We start from the raw sequence: 25420 nt of genomic DNA on the forward strand, positions 1-25420 counted from the left end.
TACTTTTTTTATTATTAGTTTTTTTAAGCTAAGCTGGAAAACTCCTGTGAATACCCCAATACAGTGTAGGCAGAACTGACTCTTGTGAGTCAAACTGTATTTTTTTAATTAGATCATGTCCTAAAGGAAAAATGTTACTAAAGCATCTGAAAATATAAAACATAAAATGAATTGGACTTTTCTAGGAAAAGGTGTATATGACTATGCAAATAAAATACAGAGGGGGCAGTATTGCTTGTGTAGCTGTACTTAACACAAGGAAAACTTAAAAGTTCTAGCTTCAACAGAAGCTTATTGGGAAAGATGTATTAATAAGTCGTGTTAAAAACAAAGAACATCTCCCCTCCCCGCCATCTGTGCCACTCCACCCAGAAAAACCAAAAAACCACAAACAAACAAAACAAAACACACCAAAATAACAAGAGCAACAATACCACCCAGACACCAACAAAGCAAGCTGGGTGTCTTCTCAAGTGACTAATATCACAATACTAGCTTCCAGTTGAAATATTTTATTCCTATATTTGTCTGGGCTATGCTTTTTCTAAGTTGTTTAGGAAGAATAAGGTGGGAGCATCTGTAGTACAGCTGCTGTTGAAAAAGAGCAGTGCCTTTACTGTAGACAAAACAGTTGGCATGATTGTTTTATTTGTTTATGAAGACCCAGAAATAAGAAAGCTTTATGTTCTTTTGAAGTAGGAATATTTTCTTTATTTTACTGAGATTTAAAAAAAAGAAAAAAAATATTTGTCCAGAGGGTATTTCATAACATTGGTTAGAAACTATCTGCCTTTTCTTTTTTTAATTTCTGTGACATGAAGAAGATTCTTCTGGTTTTGTGTGTCATTTCTTAGGGTTGCTAGGTTTGATATAAAAGTCTTGGCTCATAGTTTCCACAGGGCTGCTGTAATATGTTAACTCAAATTAACTGAATTTATTAGTAAGTGTGCAGAGGATAAACTGTTTTCTTTTTACATAATTGCAAATGGAATCTGCTTTTTTTCCCTAATTTTTCTTAATGAGTAGTTTTAATCTCTCTCTTTTTTTTTGTCTTCAACTGTTAGATGTGGAATCAAATGCATCTGGTTTTAAATCAAGTTACATAACAAGAAGTTCTTCTAACTAGATTAATTTAAAATTATTGTCTTGTTAGTCTTTGTTCTGGTCAGGTTTTTAAAATGACTGTAAGGAAGTACATATAAAAAAAGACAGACTACTAATTTTTTATCTTTTGAGTTCAGAAGCAGTATTTTCAGGCATCGATACTTAGCCTTTTCTCTGAGCTATTTGTTACTTAAAGGTTGACAGCAAAGCTTAGTCTATAATATGTAAATCCGTGTGGAAAAACAGTGCCAAAAACCTGTGAAAAAAATGGGTCCAGGCAGCTGCGTCACAAGGTTTGACCACTTCAGGCTGGGGTGCCAGCAGATTTGAGACAGATGTTTTCAGACATGCCGCATGCCTAAAACATTTCCAGGGGTCGAGCTACAAATAGTGACTTAATAAGTGCAGAAACAGGAAAAGTATGCAGGAGGACACAAGAGTTTATTCACCCTTAGGTGCACAGCCAGCCTCTTTACATTACATCTGCCTGTCAGGGTTGGCTATTTAAGCTGTCATGCCCTTGGTATTGCTTTTTGTCTGCCTGTGAATAAAGTGCAGCATTGTGATTACTAATCCCACTCCAGTGACTTGACTTTAAATGTGGTTTGGAGCAGATCCCGGAGTTCTGTTTGCTAAGCTTCCTACTCCTGTTTCAGAGACACCACTGGAGATCTATGAGCGAGCACGGCAGACTGCCCTCCTCCTGTAGACCTGTCGCCTTTTTCTCCCCGCTGCCTTTTTTTCCTCTTTCCTTGCTTCAGAACTTTTTTAAAGGAAATCAATGGATACCAAAGTGATCTGTTTATTTTTCTTTTTTTCTTTGCCTCCACTGACAGTGGGAAATCACACTGGTCGCATTAAGGTGGTCTTTACACCCAGCATCTGTAAAGTAACTTGTACCAAAGGCAACTGTCAGAACAACTGTGAGAAGGGAAATACCACCACCCTCATTAGTGAAAACGGCCATGCTGCTGACACTCTGACAGCCACTAACTTCCGAGTAGGTAAGTACCCTGAAACTGTTTGTCCTCAGCTGTCCTCTCTTGACTAACAGAGGGAGGAGATGTTTTATTATTAATACCAGTTGTGCATCTGTTGCTCTTTGTTTGAAGGGCTATGCTGAGTAGGAACCATTGTATGTTTAGACAAGCTTTCTGGTATCCTTTGGAAATGTTCCCAAGAGTTCCTTTTGTGTCATAGAAAAAAATCCAACTCTCTGAATTTCGGTTTGAATTTTCAGCTGCAGGGCTGCAGCATGCTAAGCTGAAGCTTTTGGCGAAATTCATCCATCAAAGTTTTTGTTGGTGAATAGAGAAAATGTTAGAGTTCTCAAAAAGTTATGTGTGGGTTGTTTGTTTGTTTGGGTTTTTTTTGCTAGTTGAATAGGTATCAAATGCATGTAAAATCTAGCTAATGCAGTGAATCTGTCTTTAAAAAATTGTTCAGCAGTTCCTAAAAACCTAAAATCCTCTTAAAAAATCACCATAAACCTTTTTCTTACTGCTGAGAGTAAACTAGATTTCATAATTATCACTTTTAGAAACCAAAATACTGTTAAGTCCAATTAAGTTATTGAAGCCAATCATTTCCCTGATAATGTGTGTTCTTTCTACTTGCTCAATAAAGAGCCTCAGCAGTGTGCTGATACCCTACAACTGCTTGACTGTATTGAAACAAAACCTAAAAGCTATCTAGGATAATGATTAGCATGTTTTAACTGTACACTATATGATGTTGGTAGGAATTTGTGCACAAATATTAGCTCTGTAAGCTAAGAGAAATCGAGATACTTGGATACATACCAAAACACACTTAGTATTTGTTTCACATTATAATATCCTTAGCTGCTTGGGGAAAGTACATTATTGCTATCCTAAAAATATCATAGTGATCTCTTGGGGGGTGAAAACCCCCCAAAAACCCACAACCCCACCCCCCCAAAAAAAAACCCCAACCAAACAAAACCACCAAAAACAAAGAAACAAAAAGGCAACAGCCCAAACCAAAACCCAGACAAAACACACTACCAAATCCAACAAAGCCACACAAACAAACAAAAATGAAAACCAGAACCAAAACCCCACAAACAAACAAACCCCACCCCAAACCCAAAAAAACCCAACCCATTTTTAAAAATCATCATTTTGTCAATTTATCCTCCAAGAATGCCAAGTATGAATGAACATTATCATTTTATTTTCTGTCCAGTATAAGTATGATGTCAGGTAGGCTGGCCAAAAACGCCCTTTTTAAAGTGCACTGTATTTAAAAGCATGTTCCTTAATGATATACATGCTTTTAAAAATATATGTTTTGAACTAATAATAACAAAAGTAGTATTTTAAAAGAACAATAGAGCACACTTTGAGTTTGTTTATGGTTGTTCTGAAACATTAAAAAGAAAAGAATGTTGCAGAGGAATGGGGAGTCAAATACTTGTGCTTGCTGTCAATACATATTTTTACCAATGTTTTGGCAAGAACCACAGCTAAATAAGTATTTTTTGTGTAATTTTCCAGCTGCTGTGAAAGGAGAGGGTTATGCTTCTCTCCTTTCATTTGACCTAATTTTTTAATTGAAATTATGAAATGCCGAGAATGGGCAGTCGTGTAATTTGTCTGCTATGTGAGTCTGTGCTGTAACATGACCTTTCAAATACTTGAAAACTTGGAGAGTGGAAATTGACCTGTAAAGACGTGTTCCACACCTTCCTTCCTGGCCTTAGGCCATGCAGATCCTGACACACTGTGTGCAATAGACTGCTAGAAATATCCAACAAAAGCAGCTTGAAATAGTACTTGATGGAAAGATAAGGGAGGGTTATGTTCAAAAATGTATAAAAACAAGTTACTACATATGTATAGGGATTTTTAACCTGCCTGTAGCTATATATCTTCCCTGTTGCTTTTAAAAGACCGAAAGCATTCCCTGCAGCTGTAAGTATCATCATTTTTACAGAAGAGGAATAAGGAAGAGACCTAAACTGTGACTTCAAGATGTTCCAGTGAAAAAAAGCAATGCTGAATGAACTTAACTACTTAATGGCCAGAGAGGAGAGATCTTACACCTGTAGACTGAGCTCTTTCACTGATTGCAGGTTTTCAGGAGCTTTCAAATCAGGATTTAAATTATATACTACAGAAATAATTTTTCTCTCTTTTCTCTGACTAGTACCTCTCATTAGCTTAGGCTTGTCCTGATAGACTAAAGCTGAAATAATTTGGGTCTTCTGAGATAACTTATTTTTGTTATATTTTTAACATCTGTATCATGTTTTACTTGTGCTTTTTTTCCCTCTTAAGTTCCTGTTCTAAATTAGTTTATCCAAAATGCATAGAAATTCTTACTCTGTTTATTTGGCATTTGTGTGTGTGTTTTAAACTTTGCCCCGAATTTTGTAAACACTTTTTTTATTTTCAGAGAGAATAAGTTGCAGTACCTATACTAAAGCTACTGAAGTTTTCCATGGGTTATTTCAGATTCTTAACATTTGCTCAGTTTGTCATTTCAGCTGAAACTTGGTACCAGTGAGTCCAGGCAAGGAACAAATATGGTTTCCTGGAAATCTTGTTAGATATGGATTAGCCATTAAAAACACAAATTCACAACAGAAAAATAACCTAAGGGCAAGTGTAGCTTTTCCGGTAGTTGAGATTTTGGTTGGTATCATGAAGAGCTCTAGTGCTCCAACTTAAGGTGATGAAAGCTTGGTGTTTAAAAGGAAGGGTCTCCTTAATTGCCAGTTTGCTTCAGTGAAACATCAGAGGATTTTGCAGTTTCATTTTGTGAATGGACTATGTTACATAGTTAACTAACCAACCTCCAGTATTTCATTGGCTGGGAGAGTTAAAGCATTTAATCTAAGTGGAAACTTCTGCTCACTACATGATTCTTGGTATTCTATTGGACTGAGGTATGTGCAGTTTGTGTGGTATTTCAGTCTTCACATATCTACAGATGCTTGTAAAACAGCGTTGATATATGTGCATAGGAGAGGATACCTATAGAATAACATAAAAGGTTTTTGTCTCATTCATTGTTGAAGTTGCTCAGTTATGTGTGCTGTTTCTCCTCAGAATTATTCCACATTCCAAAATACCATTTTTTTTTGGCATGAATTTTCTCTCTGTGGGCAGTAGGAGGACAGCAATTAATTTGTAACTGTAAAATGCTGTGGTAAGGAATTAGGAAATGTCCAAAGTAATGTTCCTTGTGCTTTTAATTTCCCCCCTATTGTGCATATGTATGTAATTACAGATTTGTATTCTATTTTTTTTTCCACAGCATCCTCACCTCATTCATTGCACAGAAATGACAGAACTTAGTGAAGGAAGCAGTTATTTAATACTTAGGTTTATATTTGCTGTTTATTTGTAGCCTTGTATCTCTTTTAAAGTGCTTCATTCAAACTGTTAGAGAAGTTAGAGTTGCATGCTATTCAGTGGAATTGCATATCATTCTGCAGAAATTTTGTCTGAGCACTGGGCAATATCTATGTCAAACAGGGAAGTACAGCATTTTGAATCGTGGAGACCAAAGAGAGTTTAAGAATTTTTTTCCCAAGACATAGATGATGATTGTGGCAGAGGTGGTGACAGAATTATTACTCTGCTACTCCCCTTTATGTCACTCTTTAATACTCATCAGTATCTCTTCTTTTAACATTCCCCTTCCCGTTTCTTCTAAACCCTTTTCATATAGCCTGCACAGTTGTCCTTCTTCCTGGCTTTGTTGTGCATGACCAGAGTTTGCATGGGCCATTATTTGGTGAGGACTTTCCCTTGGAAGAAAGGCAGATTTTAAGGAATCCTTTGGTTTTTGGTTCATTGAATTTAAGTGAAAGTTACTGTTTCTCCTACATCTTCACTGGTCTTCACAGGGAGTTGTGGGCTTGCGAATGATGTTAGATGTGTGTTGTGGCCTACAGTCTATGTTAGCCAATATTCCTTTTAAGATTAGAAGAGAATGAGAAGATGTTTCTCCATCCTACTTTTTTTCTCTTCTCATCTATAAAAATTTGTCTCTGGACCTTTTATTAACATATTAATAAGGATCTATGAGACATAATTTGATGACATGGTGTCATGGCATCTGAAGTGAAAATACATCTGATTCTTCCTGTTTTGAAGGCTCTGATACATTTATTTAATCACAAATTTTAAAACTTTCAGCATGGACCCCTGATGTGCATATCTTGTACCCTGTCACAGTAATGCCCAAATTATATTGCCTGTTGAATTTTGACACTTTCCCTGCTGAAATTTTATATCAAGATATTTTTTCTTCTTTACTGTGTTAACTCTGTATGAATGGTTCTGGACAATTGAAGCTGCAAGCAAGCCAGCACATTTTTCCTGTAGTTTGTGTATGGCAGGAAATCTGAGATGAAGGAGTGACATTTTCTTGCTAGTATTTGTTATCTAATAAAGTTGTTTCTTTGCTTTGTGAGATACATCCTCCACCTATCCTACTACATGTAGGAGTTACTGTAGGGCTGTGACACTTGAGGAAGACTTTTCAATCTTGTTTGGTATGAGGCGGCTTTTGTTGTCAATAATATTGGAGGATGGATTTTCTGACATATAAAGACATACATGACCAACACCTAGCATTTGTGTTGATTTGTGAGAATTTACAGACTTTGGCAGCTTGAGGTGTACAATCTTCATTTTTTTTATCTGTTCTATTTTGTTCTTTGTTTTGTTAGATTGGGTTTAGTAAGAGTTGCTAGAATGTGGACATGTTGGAAGAGAGGCTTTCTCTTGTCTGTTACAAAGTGATGTTTACTACTCAGTGAAGGATGGCAGCCTGGGTACATAACTCATCATGGCTGATCTCTGTAAATTGTGCCCCAGCAAATCAGTATTTCTATGGCTTCATCTGAGACTTAGCAGATGTACATGTAACTTCTTAAATGGAAGATTTAACATAATTGGTAGCAAATGACTGTGTACACAGAGATTTGTGAATTCCTTTTGGTAACATAACTGAGAATGGAATTTATTTTTTAAAATGCTTTAGTTTTCAACTTGATTATATTCTATCAGACATCCTAATTGAAAAGGAACTTATTTCTGGAATAACTGCTTAGCTCAAGAACAATGTATGGTAATTCATTGTCTGGTTTCAGTAGTATGCTGTCTGGATAAGAGGGATGTGTTACTTGGAAATATCTTTGGTTTTTACACTTGCCATAGTATCCTTTTCTGAAATAGTTATCTAAGAACCTTGCTATTCCACTAGTATTTTACTGTAGAGTGGCTACCTTGTAGCCTTATATGGTAAAAGTTTTGTTTCTGGTGTTTCTGAAGTAATTATCATATCTGCTTTGTCAGACGATATTGCTTTATGCTCTTTTTGTTGCCAGATGAAATATTTTATGTTTTAACAGACACTGGCAGACGCTTGAAAGTTTCAGAATTCTTGGACAACTTGGTTGAAAGATTAACTTTCTAAACTTTCTGCAACAGTAGTCAAGGAAGTTGTTCAGTCTGTCAGTGTCTCTTTCTCTGGGGTGGGGATGGGGGGGAAACCAAAGAAGGATCAGAACACTGGAGTTTATTTACGGCTTTAGATGGTAATTTGAAATTTTATCTGTATAAATGATGACCATGTTTGAAATATTTATACAACCAGCAGCACTGCAACAGCTGTGACAAAATGAAGGCCAAGTGTTTTTCTCCAGACTCTGCTCTGAGTGGCTAAAACAGAAAAAAAAGGCCAGTAATGGTGAAAATATTTCCCAGTGTCACAGAATGTTAGGGGTCAGAAGGGACCTCAGAAGATCATCTAGTCCAGTCCCCCTGCCAGAGCAGGATCACCTAGAGCAGGTCATGCAGGAACACATCCAGGCAGGTTTTGAATGGCTCCTGTGAAGGAGACTCTCCCTGGCAGCTTGTTCCAGTGTTCTGTCACCCTCCCTGTGCAAAAGTTTCCCCTCACGTTTACATGGAGCCTCCTATGCTCCAGCTTTCACCTATTGCCTCTTGCCCTATCATTGGACATCACTGAGAAGAGCCTGGCTCCATCCTCCCAACAACTCACCCTTCATGTATTGATAAACATTAATGAGGTCACCCCTCAGTTTCCTCTTCTCCAAGCTAGAGACCCAGCTCCTTCAGCCTTTCCTCCTAAGGCAGATGTTCCACTCTGAACTGGACTCTTTTAAGTAGTTCCCTGTCCTTCTTGAACTGAGGGGCCCAGAACTGGACACAGCATTTCAGATACAGCCTCATCAGAGCAGAGCAGAGGGGAAGGAGAACCTCTCTTGACACCCCTTCTAATACAACCCAGGATGCCATAGTCCTTCTTGGCCTCAAGGGCACATTGCTGGCTCATGGTCATCCTGTTCACCAGGACTCCCAGGTCCTTTTCCCTCCTCACTGCTCTCCCAACAGATCAGCCCCCAGCCTATACTGCTCCGTGGGGTTGTTCTTTCCCAGGTACAAGACTCTAAACTTGTCCTTATATTTCATTAAATGTCTCCCTGCCCAACACTTCAGTCTGTCCAAGTCTGGCTGAATGGCAGCACAGCCTTCAAGTGTGTCAGACACTCCTCCCAGTTTTGTGCTATCAGCAAACTTGCTGACAGTGCACTCTATTCCACTAGGCACAGAACTCCGACTAGACTCAGTTGCTTACATCCTCTGCCATATAGTAGGTACTAGGAAAAAGGTATTTCCCAGTCTGAAGAGCCAATGCAAAATAATTTAGGAGGAACCAGATTCCTTGTGTTCTATAAAGTAAAGGCTGTACCCAGAGAGTGGTGGTGAATGGTGCCACATCCAGCTGGTGGCCAGTCGCCAGTGGTGTCCCCCCAGGGCCCCATCCTCTTTAATATCTTCATTGATGATCTGGATGAGGGGATTGAGTCAGTCATCAGCAAGTTTGCAGATGACACCAAGTTGGGAGCAGATGTTGATCTGTTAGAGGGTGGAAGGGCTCTGCAGAGGGACCTTGACCAGCTGGATAGATGGGCAGAGTCCAGCATGGTGGCATTCAACAAGTCCAAGTGCTGGGTGCTGCACTTTGTCCACAACCACCCCATGCAGTGCTACAGGCTGGGGTTGCAGTGGCTGGAGAGCAGCCAAACAGCAAAGGACCTGGGGGTACTGAATGACAGCTGGCTGAACATGAGCCAGCAGTGTGTCCGGGTGGCCAAGAAGGCCAATGGCATCCTGGCTTGGATCAGGAACAGTGTGGCCAGCAGGGCCAGGGAAGTCATTGTGCCCCTGTACTCTGCACTGGTTAGGCCACACCTTGAGTACTGTGTCCAGTTCTGGGCCCCTCAATTTAAAAAAGACATTGAGACTCTTGAATAGAATAAACCAGGTTGGCAGAGACCTTCAAGGTCATTGTGTCCAACCTATTATCCAACCCACCTAACAAACTAAGCCATGCAACCAAGCACACTATCAAGTCTCCTCCTGAACACCTCCAACGATGGTGACTCCACCACCCCCCCGGGCAGCCCATTCCAATGGGCAATCACTCTCTCTGTGTAGAACTTCTTCCTAACATCCAGGATGTGTCCAGAGAAGGGCAATGAGGCTGGTGAGAGGCCGAGCATGAGCCCTACGAGGAGAGGCTGAGAGAGCTGGGGTTATTTAGCCTGGAGAAGAGGAGGCTCAAGGGAGATCTTATTGCTCTCTACAACTACCTGAAGGGAGGCTGTAGCCAGGAGGGGGTTGGTCTCTTCTCCCAGGCAACCAGCACCAGAACAAGAGAGCACAGTCTCAAACTGCACCAGGGGAAGTTTAGGCTCGAGGTGAGGAGAAAGTTCTTCACAGAGAGAGTTGTTAGCCATTGGTATGTGCTGCCCAGGGAGGTGGTGGAGTCACCATCCATGGAAGTGTTCAAGAGGGGATTGGACGTGGCACTTGGTGCCATGGTTTAGTACTCATGAGGTGTTGGGTGACAGGTTGCACTTGATGATCCTTGAGATCTCTTCCAACCTTATTGATGCTATGATTCTAAATTTGAGCAGATAGGAAAATGAATTAATTTGCTTACAATCCAGGTTGTGCAATGTAGGAGCTTTCCTAATGCGAATTCTACCCTGTAATGTAAAGGTACCATGCTGCAGTTGAGCAGTGCTCAAGGTTTTAATGCATTTTGAGTTACCGGCCACCTATACTCAAATTACAAGGAAATATCGCATCTTAAGGATTTTGTTGTTGTCCTTGATATCTACATCAGAAGAAATTCTTTCTTTCCCCTGTGTATTTATCAGTACTTGTCACCAACAAATAGTTCTGGTTTCTACCCTATAGCTTAGAGCATCTGTGCATTCTTTCTTCATAATCTTAAAATAATTATTCAAATTTAAAGTCTTTTACTCTGATTCTAACAGAGGCCAGATGCTAATTTAAAGAAGATACATTGTTCAGCCAGATGATTTTAATAAGGTTGAATTTAGACAAGCTTTACCAACTCATTTCCACTCCCTTCCTCACCTTAAGGACTTCAGAACATCACTGTGAAGCAAATGTCCATCTGGTCTCAAAGCATTTATCAAACCATATATTATAAAGAACACAGTTTTTGGATGTGCAGTCACAGGAAGAACCACAAATGGAAATGGTACAAAATCCACACCTGCATTCATTCAAAGACACATGGAGTATGTTTCCCTCAAAGTTAAAGCAAAACAGAACCCAAAGTTAAAATGCATAATGTATTATTTTAATGTATGTGGTTTTAATTTGTAGGGATTAGTTTATGTACACTAATGTGAAGTACTGTAAAGAGAACTTGGAGTGCATTTATTTGAATGATTTATTTGAATGATTAGGGCCACGAGGATGATCAGAGGGCTGGAGCACCTCTCCTATGACGATAGACTGAAGGAGTTGGGGGCTGTTCAGTCTGGAGAAGAGAAGGCTCTGAGGTGACCTAATTGTGGCCTTCCAGTATCTGAAGGAGGTCTACAAGAAGGCTGGGGAGGGACTTCTCAGGATCTCAGGTAGTGATAGGACTAGGGGGAATGGAATGAAGCTGGAGGTGGGGAGATTCAGGCTGGATGTGAGGAGGAAGTTCTTCACCATGAGAGTGGTGAAGCCCTGGAATGGGTTGTCCAGGGAGGTGGTTGAGGCCTCGCCCCTTGGGGTGTTTAAGCCCAGGCTGGATGAGGTTCTGGCCAGCCTGATCTAGTGTGGGGTGTCCCTGCCCATGGCAGGGGGGTTGGAACTAGCTGATCCTTGTGGTCCCTTCCAACCCTGACTGATACTATGATTACATTGTCGTAATATATTGAAATAAACACACTACCTTGTACAGCTATAATTTTTATTACTGCTAAACCAAATGTCTTTGCACATAACCTCACAGAAGATCAAGCATACTCTAACTTTGTTTTAAAAAAGAAGAAAGCTACCTTTGAATTATGGAAACACCAAAGAGTCTGACAAGTTTCTTTACTGGTTAAAATATGGCATTTCTCATGGATAGATTGCTTAGCAAATGAGTTTGTATTTAGTGTGTCCTTTTGGATGTAACACAATCAGAAGGAAGCAAACAGCTGCCGCTGCTCCACTGATCACAATTTCTCTCCATTCAGCTTCTAATGTCTATTCTGGTTTTTGTTTATTCTCAGATAATTTTTCTGTCTCTGCACAGTGTAGCCTGTAACACTTACACCTATCCTTTCCACCTAAAATTAGCTCTTAGATTTGAGTATCACTGTAATTGAGAGGCCTGTTTTGTAGTGTAGTGGCACAGAGATTTCTGGGTCTTTCTTTTGGAAGACAAGCTATATTTTCAATATATATATCTTCACTGAGTTGAAATCTGTGGCAATTTCAAACTTCTCTTACAAATCGGTTGCAAAGTCCTGTTTTATTCTGCCAAACAATCTGTTAATTTGTCATGTTGGCTGCATTTTCAGTTTAATTTAAAGATTATAAGCTATAGAGTCAAATTTTTATACTTGATATGATTCTGATATTTCAAGTTCAGGGGAACTTTCAACAGCTTTTCATGTCATAGTATCACAGTATCGCCAAGGTTGGAAGAGGTCTCGAGGATCATAGAGTCCAACCTGTCACCACAAACCTCATGACTAGACCATGGCACCAAGTGCCACGTCCAATCTCCTCTTGAAGACCTCGAGGGATGGTGACTCCACCACCTCCCTGGGCAGCCCATTCCAATGACTAATGACTCTTTCAGTGAAGAACTTTCTCCTCACCTCGCCAGGGGAAGCCTAAACTTCCCCTGGTGCAGCTTGAGACTGTGTCCCCTTGTTCTGGTGCTGGTGGCCTGGGAGAAGAGACCAATCCCTTCCTGGCTACAACCACCTTTCAGGTAGTTGTAGAGGGCAATAAGATCTCCCTTGAGCCTCCTCTTCTCCAGGCTAAATAACCCCAGCTCCCTCAGCCTCTCCTCACAGGGCTTGTGCTCAAGGCCTCTCACCAGCCTCGATGCCCTTCTCTGGACACCTTCAAGTGTCTCGCTGTCCTTCTTAACTTGATGGGCCCAGAACTGGACACAGCACTCAAGGTGTGGCCTAACCAGTGCAGAGTACAGAGTCACAATGACTTCCCTGCTCCTGCTGGCCACACTATTCCTAATGCAGGCCAGGATGCCTTTGGCCTTCTAGGCCACCTGGGCACACTGCTGGCTCATGTTTAGGTGGCTGTCAATCATCACCCCCAGGTCCCTCTCTGTTTGGCAGCTCACCAGCCACTCTGACCCCAGCCTGTAGCTCTGCGTGGGGTTGTGGTGGCCAAAGTGCAGCACCCGGCACTTGGACTTGTTAAATGCCATGCCATTGGACTCCGCCCATTTGTCCAGTCGGTCAAGGTCCCTCTGCAGAGCCCTTCCACCCTCTAACAGATCAACATCTGCTCCTAAAACTTGGTGTCATCTGCAACTTTGCTGATGAGTGACTCAATCCCCTCATCCAGATCATCAATGAAGATGTTAAAGAGGATGGGGCACATTTGGGAACACAAGTTCTGTGAGTTCTTGCCGAGAGGAACTGCGTTTGTCCATATGTTGTATAGAGCAGTGGTCTCCAAACTTTTTTAATGACACTCATCCCTAGCAGTCAAATCTTTTTGAGCACACTCCCTCAGTATATGTATCGATAAACTATATACATGTACTATTATATATATTGGTACACTGTAAAGCATAGAAATAGAAAATGGATGAGGTAAATACAAAGTAAACTCTATTTAGAAAATACATTTTATTTATCAGTGGTGCAAACCATATTTTTTTCCTAACATCCCAGTAGATTGTCTTGCACACAACCTGGAGTGAACACACCCTTCTTTGGAGACCACTCATACAGGGAAACAAAGGAGGGAGGCCAACTTTATTACATAACCTATAATATTATCTTTCTGCAGTTAGTGTGTGTCCCTCATGTCTCTCTTACTGGTTGTTTAATTGTAGTAAATTCAGTCTGTTACATTAGGTGCTGTAACACCTATTTTTCAGTCTAACTGGAAGCTACATAGGCCCCAGAGGCAAAGGGATTTTTCTGTGCTTGTACACATTTCAGTGCACAGGGTCAGGTACAACACTGCACTGGAGTGAAGCTTGTCAGTGGGGTTGTTCCCAGGGAAGTTGGATGCTTGTTTTAATTGCTTGGAACTGGACATGACTCAGAGCGTTAACTGTGTGTTACGTTTATGCACCTTGCACTACAATTTGTATAGATATTATGCTTTGTTAAAAGAACCACAATGAGAAGTGCTGAGGTCATGTGGGGTTTTCCAAATGCCTGCTCTCTGCAGAGTAATCTTTATCTTTCTTACTCATTTGCCCTGACTCTATTCCTTCAGAACTGCAGAATTTGAGTCTCTTGCTTTTCATTGGGCTGTTATGACCTCATTTAATACTCAAACTGTGAATAATAGCCTTCCCAATATTCTCATATTGTGTCACCGCTTCAAGGTCAACTCCCTAGGAAATTTTCCAATTTCTTGTGATGTAGTCAGTGCCATAAAATCTTAGAGAGTTTGTTTTTCATGGTTTTCAACTAGTCCAGGAAGATCTGGATTATGAGCTATTATTTGTATGTCAATGAGCAATCCACTTGAATCTGTTTCTACTTTATTCTTCATGTAAATATTTTCACACAAAAAATGGGTGCTGTGGTAATGTTACAGTAATTGGAGAGCAGTATTCTGATGTTTGGAAATTATGAAAATGTTTTGAGTAGTTTTTGTGGTTTCTGTTTTTCTATTCTGAACAATTTTGTTACTGCAAGTTTTCTTGTAGAATGGGATGCAGTGGATCAGTGCTTATAGATTCTTTAGATCTAAGGTTTGGGGTTCTTGTCCCTCACTAAGTCCTGTTGAGGTGCCTGAGAAGGCTAGCAGTCAGTGATGAGTGTGACCCTTATGGCAGGTTGGCATATGGATGGCCTGAGTGGCCTGCTGTGTGAGCCTCTCTTCACTGACACAGTGGAAAACCTTAGATGATAACAATCCTAACATAGATGTCTCGGGAAGCCCCAAAAAGTTAGATGGGATGAATCTCAGTTTAACCATTCAGTTGCCAGAAATGCTAAGGATGCTGATGTCTTTGGCCAGCATAAGATTTGCTCTGGTCTTCAGAGCCTTTACGTAACAGAGGCATGACCAATTGCTTAAATGTTTCTCAGGACACTTTGCCATTTTGTGTGATGATAACCAAATAGTTTGATGTCGAAGAGCGGCTCTTTGCTGTACACTACTGCATGTTACTACTCAAGAGTTCGGTGTGTTTTTTGTAAATGACCTAATAGGAGAATGGTGTCAGAGCAGAGGGTCTGTGCAGTGACTTTGTCAGGTTGTAGCAGTGCATGAGCAGTAACATCTTTGTTTCAGCCTGGTCAAGTAACTTGTCAATCCTGTAGTCCTTAAAAGTGGGTAATGCTGCTCTGCTGACACAAGAAGGAAAGAAGAGTGCAGTCTGGAAGGATTCTGTAACAATAAAGATGCTGCTTGTTCATTGTTATTTGCCCTTCCAGTGAGTTCTTGTTCCGTCTTTTGAAAATGGATACATTGCAACATTGACTAGTACATGTTAGTGTTACACACGCTCAAGCACATGTAACTATAGAGGAAAGTGTCTTTAAAACCTCTGGGAACATAGGACAAGCTAGTCTTCATCAGACACTGATCACCTTGGTTTCAGTGTTTCCACTTTGACAATGTCAATTAAGTTATTGAGGACTGTTTAAAATTATACTTATGAAGGCTTTGTACTGCAGCATAGAGTTTTGCAGTCTTCTTCAGTTTCGTGTTCTGCAGGAAATTATTTGAAAGCAATAGTTTAAAAAAAGTGTTGCTAACTTGCTACACTTTCAAACTGGTCCTCTCCTAGAGACTTTATTTCAGTTGCATGTCTTGCACAAAGAGGAAAATTAATATCAACCCACTGCAGAAATCTAAAGAAGTGCCTGGAGTAGCTTTTCTGTACGTGCTAGCATGATTATCAAAGGTTTGACATTAGCCATTTGCAATGCATTAATGGTTTTGTTGTTTGCTGGGGTGGTTTTAATTGGTTTCTTTTAGTATACTGATTCTAGGCTTAACTCTTGTGTTGTACTCGGTATAATGATGATCAGCTCTAATAAGATCAATAGATTCACCAAATATGATGAGGGTAGGAGTGAGTCATCCCTTTACACTGTCTGTTCCTATGGCTTTAAAAATTGTGTCTGAACCATCTGATAATGAGAATATTAGAAGCAGATTTAGCAAAGAATTACTGTAAGCGTCATGCCTGGTAGTAAGCCAGCATCCTCCAGTCAATCATTTCTCAATTACCATCATTTTTGCTATATACTTTTTATGTTTGGTAACCACAGCTCTAGGCCATTTTCTATGCCAGAGTATGCCTTTTATTTTTCTGCTATTATTTGAGTATTCTAATACTGGTTTTCAACCATCCCATATTTCCCACATTGCAATGTTTAAATAATTTCAGCCACCTAGACACAGGCCTGCAATTACATTTGACATGTCTGAGGATAGCTGGCTTATCAAGAGCTTAGAAGGATATGATACAGGTTCCATAAGACTCCTACACTGAAGGGTGGTTGAAACACTATCGGGGCGTATCCGATGTCTTTATTAACTGTGTACACATTGGCACGTCTTGCTGATCACAATATTTACTCAACAAATATATATTCCTCTAAAATTGCAGCATTGTCCTTTATAATCTGAACTTGTGTCCCAGTTTTCAGTATCAGGATGTCCTATAGTTGATAATGTGGCCTCCATTAAAGGATGATTGATAACCCGATATTGGTATGCTCTTATACTGAAAAACAAATGGCACAAGCTTGTAGACTGAAAGAAAATTGTGGTTACTTGAATATGATTCATTCTCTTGCTCAAGAATTCTTTATTAGTTGAGTTCATTCTTGGACTCTGTTTGCTTACATCTTTAACGTTAACAGTCTTGAAATGTCATGTGCACTCAACTGCAAACCAACAGAATAACCCCTGTAATTAGCATTAATTACACATGCCCCACCCCAAAAATGTGCATGATCCAGACAGGGCTAACACCATAAAGCTTGTTTGTTTTGGCAATGATTTTGGTTTATTGTCTGGATAAACATCTACTTGCAATCCATTCCCGAGTGGGGGTGCATTGCTTTGTCAAAAGTCCTCTTAGCAGTAATGGCTTAAAAATACAAGACAAATTCTAGTGAAGTTAGTGACCATGTTGATTCACAATAGCTGAGAACCCAATTTAGTAGCTGCATATTTTTACCTATACCATTAAGTTTGAGGTTAAAAGTTTCTGTTGAAATTTTTTTCCTGCAGTGAAACAGAGGAGCCATCTTGAAGTGTCTTAAGTATTATGACCAGCATTTTAGGATGTAAAAATTTGTTTGAAAAGATCCTCCTTATAATATTTAAACATCTACCGATAAGCACTATGAAGGTGACAGTGAACTGGACCCCTTTCATTGTAGTTCTTCTGTATCCATTTTTAGTTGGAAATCAGGTGTAATGGAATAATCCACCTTGAATTGCATTAAGTAGATATATTTTTTTTCTACTTATGAACAGTTCTAGTAGTTTTAGTACTTTCTCACTGAGCAACTATTAATGCACCCTCTGAAATAGGTGGTGCAGGAGGGAGGTGGTGGAGTCACCATCTCTGGAAGTGTTTAAGCAGAGACTGGATAAGGCACTTAGAGCCATGGTTTAGTTGATTTGAGGGTGTTGGGTGGTAGGTTGGACTCCGTGATCTCAAGGTCTTTTCCAACCTGGTTGATTCTGTATTGTGTAAGTAACTACTGTGTATTTTTTGCAAGATGAAGATTAGAGTGTTCATGTGGGAGGGAACATGCATTGCAGTTTTGAATGTGTTATGCTGATGATAATTATAACTAAAGAAGCACAGAAGAAGGAGAAACAAAACCCTGGGAGTGTATAAACAAACTAGATTTTAGTGTTCTTACAAATGGCTTTCATCAGGTCTGATAAAAATTGTCTCAGATAATAAAGACAGACACTCTGAAGATGTTATTTGAAGTATGCCCCTTATGTATACTGTTCTGTGATTCCCACTCCTGTGATTACTACTTGTAAGTTTAAATTCATGCCATTTCAGGGGAACTGGTATGTGTGAAAGCAAATTTTAAACTACTTAAACTAGCAATAAATTAAATAAAATTGTTTACTGGAGAGATTTCAATATGGCAACTCCTCAATTACATTTCTTTACTTCATGTCTTTTTGGTGTACTGAACTGATAAAAATGTGCACTGTTGCTCTACCTACCTCTCCTATACTGATTTTTCCAACAGCACTCTTTATTTTACAAACATCATCCAAAAAACTGTAATTGCACAGTACTATGCATATTACAGGGTGTTAATTTGAGTTCTTGCCTTGTACTTAAGCTATTGTTTATGCTGATTGAATTCAATTCAGTGAAATGGAGGAGAACCTCAAAACATTTTTCCCTTCTTGCTGAATACTAGAGATTTCCTTTAAAAAGGCTGTGATGGGGAGGCTTATCCCACCCACGGTACTGCCATTTGTCACATACCCTGACTGCTCTCTCAGCAGTAGCAGAGTAGCCATTTCTACAACATTGCTCACATCTGGAATCATGCCTGGTGCTGTCTTCACTGTTTGAATAGCAGTGGCACATTAACATGGGCTTTGCAGGTGGTAAGTAGGCTATTCACGTGAGCAGAGCATCACAGGCCTGTCTTAAGCGGTTAGCAGAGAAGAGCATTTTTCATCTGCTGCTAGAGCTCTTGCCATCCAATTTACTTTTAAGAATTGTGCTTGGGTGTTGCAATAGAATGTTTCTCTTAGAAGTTGTCAAAACACAAACATTAGAATAAATGTAGAGGTGAATATAGAACAGTTACACTTACAAAATCAAGGCCACTTAAATTTTCTTATTTTGCTTCCCCGATCACCAGCTGGTGATATCGAGATTATCTCAATATTACTTTAAAAAAAATTAATTGGTGACTTAACTGGCAGCTTCATTACATAATATCTCTGAATTAAAACCAGGAATCTCAAGAGATTAGTAGTGACAAAACTAGGAGACATGAAGACCAAACCACCAAGCAAAAAGCCAAAATAACCCCTAAACACCCCCCACGCCCCCCCCCAAAAAAGCCAAAGCCCAACTACACCAGCCACACAAAATACAACAACAACAAACAACCAAAAAAACCCCCAACCCAAAAGATGTAGGGGAATAGGGAAGAGTCCAAGTGGGAGGATATCATCATTACTGTAGCTCTTGCCTCTGTGCCTTTTGTGAGTAACAGAATTTCTGCAGTTAGAAAGTAAAAATAGGTTTGAAGCAGTTGCACAGATTTATAGGTAGCACTTACGAGTTTCAACATTTATCTAAAATATATGTTTTTAGAGGCACTATGTTGTAAGAATATTGCATATGGCAGTGTTTCCTCTCACTGACGCCATCTTTTCTTCCCTGTGAAAGACTGTCGTAGATCTGTGTGCTAGTCCCTGCACTTCCCATGTGTTTAGTAACAGCATGGATGAAAGATGCACAGGCAGCTATGGAGCATGTAGCAATGCTGGGCAAGTCTGGAGTACCTGAAGACAAAATTAATTTGATTTGTGGTGCATCCAGTGGAAATATCGTAACATCATTACAGTTCTAAATTTTCCTTTGAGAGTCTTGATGTTATTGAATATTGCTTGCACTTGAATAGTTGATAGCATGCAAGTAGAAAGGGCAAACAACCATGAAGGAAAATGTGATAGAAGCTTGTGTATTCCCTGAGGTGTAAAAGACAAAGCTTTTGGAGTCAGATAAGGAATGCTTTGAAACACATCCTCATTTTCTTCACATTGGTTGCAGATTGATCCATTCTAAGGGCTTGTTTCAGTAAGCATGGGACATTTTTTAAGGATTAGGAAGATTTAGGTGCTTGAAATTTGTGTTGTTACACATTATTTTGATTAAATGAAAAGGTTCAGACTTGATTAAATTTATTTATTTGTAACTATTCAAGGTTGTTTAAGTATCATGAAAACAAATTAGATGATGTAATTACATAGACAAAGTGTTTATCAGTGGTTTCCAAGCTTCTTTGTTATTTATCCAATGCCCTGCCCTGTTCTTGCATTTTCAGTGCACAGTCGTGAGCATTATTTGGATACATATTGCAAAGGTTTTCCTTTTTCTATGCTTCCAGCTTTTCTTGATGCACTTTCTCTGTTTGGCTCATTTTGAACAGTGATATCTGCTGGAGAGAAACTGAATCTTGTTTTTACCAATTAATTGTCCAAGGATAAGGAAGATACTTAAAATGTTTGTAATTCCTCAAACCTGTCTTTACATTTCTAAAGGATTGTTCTTCATTTATATTAAGAAATTGTTAAGTATGTTGGCTGATCCTTAAGAGACAGCAAAGAGACTTGGCTTACAGCATATTTTAATGAGGAATTTGTTGTCTTTCTTAGGTCCCATTAATCCTTTATTTTGTTTATGAGATACCCACACACAAACTGAAATTTCTTGTCGTCTTGTGCAGATCTATCTCGATGGTTATCCATGCAGCTAGAATTTCACACCATAATGGATACTTTTATTTCCTTTTTTCCCCTTCTCCTTTGCAGAGGAAATGGCAAGAGCCCAGTGAGAATCAGGCTCCAGTGTGCCCATTGTTTGAATGCCAGTTGTGAACATACGTGCAAACCCAGCATCTTCTAATGGTTTCTCCCAGGGAACGGGTCTGGTTTTTGTCAAGAACGTCCCTGATACATCTGGCAGTGTTCAGGCATTCTATTTATTTAAATTCTTTAACCTCGATGACAAAATGAAACAAAACAAAAACTTTCATCAGAAGCTGAGCCATTCCAACCTATCCTGTTCCTATCTTAAGTGGTTGTTTCCTTAGGGCTCTTTGGTCATTGTTAACCTGAGATTTGCCTTGTCTAACAAAAGTAGCGTTTCCTTCCCCTGGCTGTGTAGACCTTTACTCCTCTTCAGCTCACTTTTCTCAAATGATCTGTGTGTAATTCCAGCTCTGGTGAAGTTGTGCGCCTGTGATTTCCAGTACCAGCGTCATAACCATGTGTAGCCCTTTTTCCTGGCTATAAACTGTATAAGAAAACACTGCAATTAGTGTGAATATGTTCTTATTATGCCAGCTTAACATTATCAGATCTTTTATTTCATCATGTTTCATTCACAATTTGGGGGGTGGTTTCTATATTTCTTTTTGAATTACTATTTTTAAAAAGTTCTTATAATATTTGCCATTTGAGGTTATCATCTTTTCAGCTTAGTTTAGCAATCATGTCCTCTTTGTTTTGACATATAACTTTAAAGTTACATCTTTCTGATTTAATTTTTCAATTATTATTATTACAGGATGTTAGATTCTCAGAATAGATTTCATGTATTCTTATTTTCAGTTCATTCCTGATACATTAGGTCAGACCTTCAAGGGGTGACTGAGTAATTTACACCACATAATACGAGCAGCTTGGAATTTTTATTTTCTGTTTTATGTAAACACTGAGAAATTAAACATTCTTCATTATTTAGCTCTCACTAGACCTGTCAGTGGCAATTTGTTTTCGCATTTTGGCACAAATTATTTGTGGAAATATCCTCAGCAGACAGTTATGAAAAGGGACCTAAATTAACTCTTTTTTTTTTAATTGCTATCTTCCTTCATGATATTTTTAGCACGAATTTTTGTTTGCTTGGAGACAAAACTTTTCATCTATCCATTCTTCACCTGGTGGGCTGCTGCAGGAGAGGAAAGCCTGAAGAGTGACATGTAACGCACAGATTCATGTGTGACATGGCCTTCCAGACACTGACTGCTTTATAGGAACAGAAGCTTGCAGAAATTAATTTCTTTTGGTGGAAACAGTTGGTATATTTATATTGTTTAAAAGGTGGATTTTGCATCTTAACTTATTGCCTAAAGGCTCATGACAGGAAAAAATGTGCGTTATAGACTTCTTGTACACAAAGAACTCCTCAGTTAGACTATTTGTTTGCCTTTGTTACACTGTACTACTTTCAAGCATGGAGTTGCTGCTGCAGTAATGCTACTTTACATTATTTCATTGTGCAAAGTTACTTTTGCATGAAAGGAATCTCAGCTTTCAACCTTACTTAGGCAGGTCTATACAAGTACCTAAAATTCTTTCTATGTTGTCACTATTACAATAAGCCTGCCTGTTTGTGGCTGCTCAGGGAGAAGTGGTAGCAGAGAAAGAGAGCTGTCATGCTTCAGTTACCGCTGGGGTCAAAAGAACTTCATTTTGCCCTGAAGTAACAGTTGCTATGTAAGAACATCTTTTATGCACTCAGATGAAGTGGGACCCAAAAGAAGTGGGGCCTGTGTTGGCATGGATCGCCTTCTGAAGTTAACTGGGCCTCCTAGAGTAGTGGTACAACTGGAAGTACTTTCAGTTTATATGAAATGAAAATATGAGACTAGAGGGATAGAATAGTAGAAGAAAAATTCTGTCCATTTACATTTGTGCATTGACCTACCTGGTGATCAGGAGTCAGTGGTCCAGACCCTGTCAATACAATGTGAGGGTGATCTTCAAGAAACCCAGCTGATAGTGCCGTTTCTTGAGCACTCTTACTGCGCTAAGCAGGTTACGCAGCTGGTTTGAAATGTCCTGCTTTGTCTTGTGACATACAACACAGGGATTGCTTATCCAATACTGATGTTTTGTGGTATTAATAATGGCAATAGGCTGCAGTTGCCCAGAGATTACACCACTTGGAATAATAAGCACTAGGTTCCTAATTGTCTTGCCTTGTATTTCAATATAGACGAAGCAATATCAATCCAGATAAATGCTGTAATTAAAAGTCTAGATTTTTATTGATTTATTTCTACAGCCAATATCTTATCATAAAAGTTGACAAATGGATACTGTATGCTAGTTCTCAAAAAAATCTTTGATTTCTGAGAAAACAGCCTTAGTTTGTCTTCAACGAAATCTGACAGTATTTTCCCTACGTTGTTTAGTTCTTGAACTAAATTATAGTTGATTATAAAGTCCCACATCACACTTTTAGAAAGTGCTGAACCATGCCTTTTACTGTTTGTATCTTTGAGTTAAGAAATATTTTTCATTCTATGCTGACATTTTTTTGTGTTTCATCTGATAACTTATTTAGCTGTAAATGTGCAAGTACTGGCTGGCACAGAAGTAATTACCTGTGTTTTTATATTAAAGTTAAAATACTTTAATACTTTGAAACGTATCTCTGAAATAATTGGATTAGAATCTCTCAGTATTTTTAGGATCTTGATGGGTGGGTATACAAATTAGTTTCTTTTATCTGAGAGAAATGCTAAGCAAAAATACAAATATGCAGTTAAGACCTGACTTTTCCAGAGAACAACCAGAGCTTTCAGTGAAAATGGAAAAATTTATCCCCAGTACTGTCTACTTGCTGGTGAGTTTTTCCCTAGTCTTCTAGGGAAGTGTAGGTGGTCCATGATTTTCAGAAACGGGAGGCTGACTAAATAGGATAAATACCAAATTGTGAATGAAAAGTGCACCCAAGCACAATATTAATTTAGCATTATGAAATAAAGTATCTGGGAATTCTAAGGGAAGAATGCGCTTGTCCTGTTTGTCATGGAGACATAGTGTGAACTGGGCAGAGGTCAGAAGGAGGGTTTGTCATAGAAAAAGGATGTGAACCAAACAGAGGTCACAAGGCAGGGAAGAGATGGCAATTACATGAGCATGTCATATGAACAGTCATTCTTCTGATGCTGGAAGAATGAAGGGTCCCAGCCCCATTCCTTTCTTCTTCAATTTCTGTGTATTATGTGGTCAGGTAATACTAAAGTCTGTTACAAAAATTTCTCTTTCTACTTTCTTTTCAGTTATTTGCCACCTTCCATGTATGAATGGAGGCCAGTGCAGTGCTAGAGATAAATGCCAGTGTCCTCCTAATTACACTGGTAAACTTTGTCAGATCCCTGTGCAGACTGCCAATACTCCAAAACTGCACCATCACCCGCAGCAGGTGAACAAGGCTGCAGGATCACAAATTATCCATTCTACTCATACTTTACCACTGACGATGTCTGGACAGCAAGGGGTAAAAGGTAACTATTTTTCTTGAAAGATATTTTTTCCTTTGGAGTTGATTTTAGCAAGTAATTTTGGGTATCCAACTAGTAACCATAGTGATCTGTCTACATAGCTTGAATCTGGATACCACAACTTGAACCATGATGACTGGGAAGTACTTTGCTCAGTGACTGAAATAATAAGAAATAACAATGCTCTTGAGAATAGTTTGTAATTAAATATGCTTCACTTTATGGTGGAATTGAATTCAGAAGGGTAATGCAGGCGACTTCTTCTAGTTTAGACCTGTTCAGAAGGAGAGTAATTGTGGCTGATCAGAGTCCATAAATTGCAGTATACCTAGAAAGCTGCGCAAGATTCCATAGTTAATGGTAGAGGGAAGAAACAAAATTTAAACCTAATGTAAAACTAAAAATACAATCCGTGTATACCTTAGTTAAATGATTTGGTAGACTCCTATAAGTTAATTTTGTGGTGAACTGTTGAACATAAGCCACGATATGATCCAATTAAACGGACCATTCTTTCCAGGTCATGTAATGATTCCATAGAAAAAAATGGCGTTTTCTACTGCTAGTGTCATGAAGAAGGCAGAGCATCAGAAATAAGAAAAGCTGGGTTGTTAATCAAATATTGCCCAGTCATGAAAAGTTTCAGCTTCAGAGTTCCATTTCCCCTGGTACTTTTTTGTGAGGTGACAAGTTCTGATGACTATGAAGAGTAATGTTGATTTTGTTTCTGGTGTGTCCTATGACTTTAGGTAGTTTTTCATCTGGGTAAGATCCTATCCACATGGAAAGACTCCTGCAATTTTGTTTCACAACATGTGAATTAATGTGGAGTTTGTTTGAATTGTCACATTGATTGATTGATTTTTATTTCTTTTTTTTGCCTTGTTGATGCTGACTTTACAATTACCTCTCCAAGATTGCTGCCCCTGAGTTTAAAAAAAAACAAAAAAAGAAAAAAGAAAAAAGTAGTTCCTGGCAACTAGTTCCTGAATAACTTTGGTGAAAGAGGCCATATTATTTCAAGGCTTGTGATAAATATAATGTAGTAATTCTGTTTGCAGAAAGGGGCATAACTGTCAAGGAAGCATTAACAGTATTCTCCTAGAAACATAATATTTTATAAACACTTTTAAGTATCTGCTCCATCTTTTCAATGGATTTGCTCTCTAGGGACTGCCACACAATCCTCTGGGAAATAGTTTCCACTGACATGTTGGAGTATTATTTCCAAAAACATTCAAGAACGTTCCAGACTTCAAAAAAAAAGGGGGGTGGGGGGGATGAGAGGATTAAGGGAAGACAAGAATACATTCAGCAGAGCAGCAATTTATTACTATGACTATTTAATTTCAGAGGAAATTGTTTTAGACAACATTGTGGACCATAAAAATATTTCAAGAAAACTGTTTTTCAGGAGTGGAGTTGCTGCCTTAAAGCACACAATAGGTTTCTTATTGTTAAAGAGTCTGTTCTCTTAATGATTTTTTTACCCCCTCTGATCCTCATGTCTTCATAGAACTGTCAGCAGTCACAATACCTTTTCTTCTCTTTCTGTGCCCAGATGAGATTTTTGGATTGTGGAGAAAGGAATGTTCCTTTTCTTTCAAGGAAAGAATAAAATAATTCATCCTAAAATGGCTGGCAGAAATAAAAAGTTAATCAGCACATCTAGGCAGTGATCCAAGACTTGGAGAATATTGTAATAATATTGCATGGGAAGAACCAGCCTTAATGTGATGGTTTTGCATG

General features: G+C 39.0%; 1 protein-coding gene across 1 annotated transcript in view; it reads left to right on the top strand.

Annotated features, from left to right (window-relative positions):
• Positions 1 to 25420, top strand: part of LTBP1 (latent transforming growth factor beta binding protein 1) — a 196031-nt gene that overhangs the window by 58220 nt on the left and 112391 nt on the right. Inside the window, exons 5-6 of the mRNA XM_054162365.1 lie at positions 1941 to 2108; positions 23450 to 23674. Coding sequence (XP_054018340.1) covers positions 1941 to 2108; positions 23450 to 23674 — 393 coding nt within the window. The remainder of the gene's footprint in view (positions 1 to 1940; positions 2109 to 23449; positions 23675 to 25420) is intronic.

This window comes from Dryobates pubescens, chromosome 6 (genome assembly GCF_014839835.1).
Source record: "Dryobates pubescens isolate bDryPub1 chromosome 6, bDryPub1.pri, whole genome shotgun sequence".
NCBI classification, from domain to species: domain Eukaryota; kingdom Metazoa; phylum Chordata; class Aves; order Piciformes; family Picidae; genus Dryobates; species Dryobates pubescens.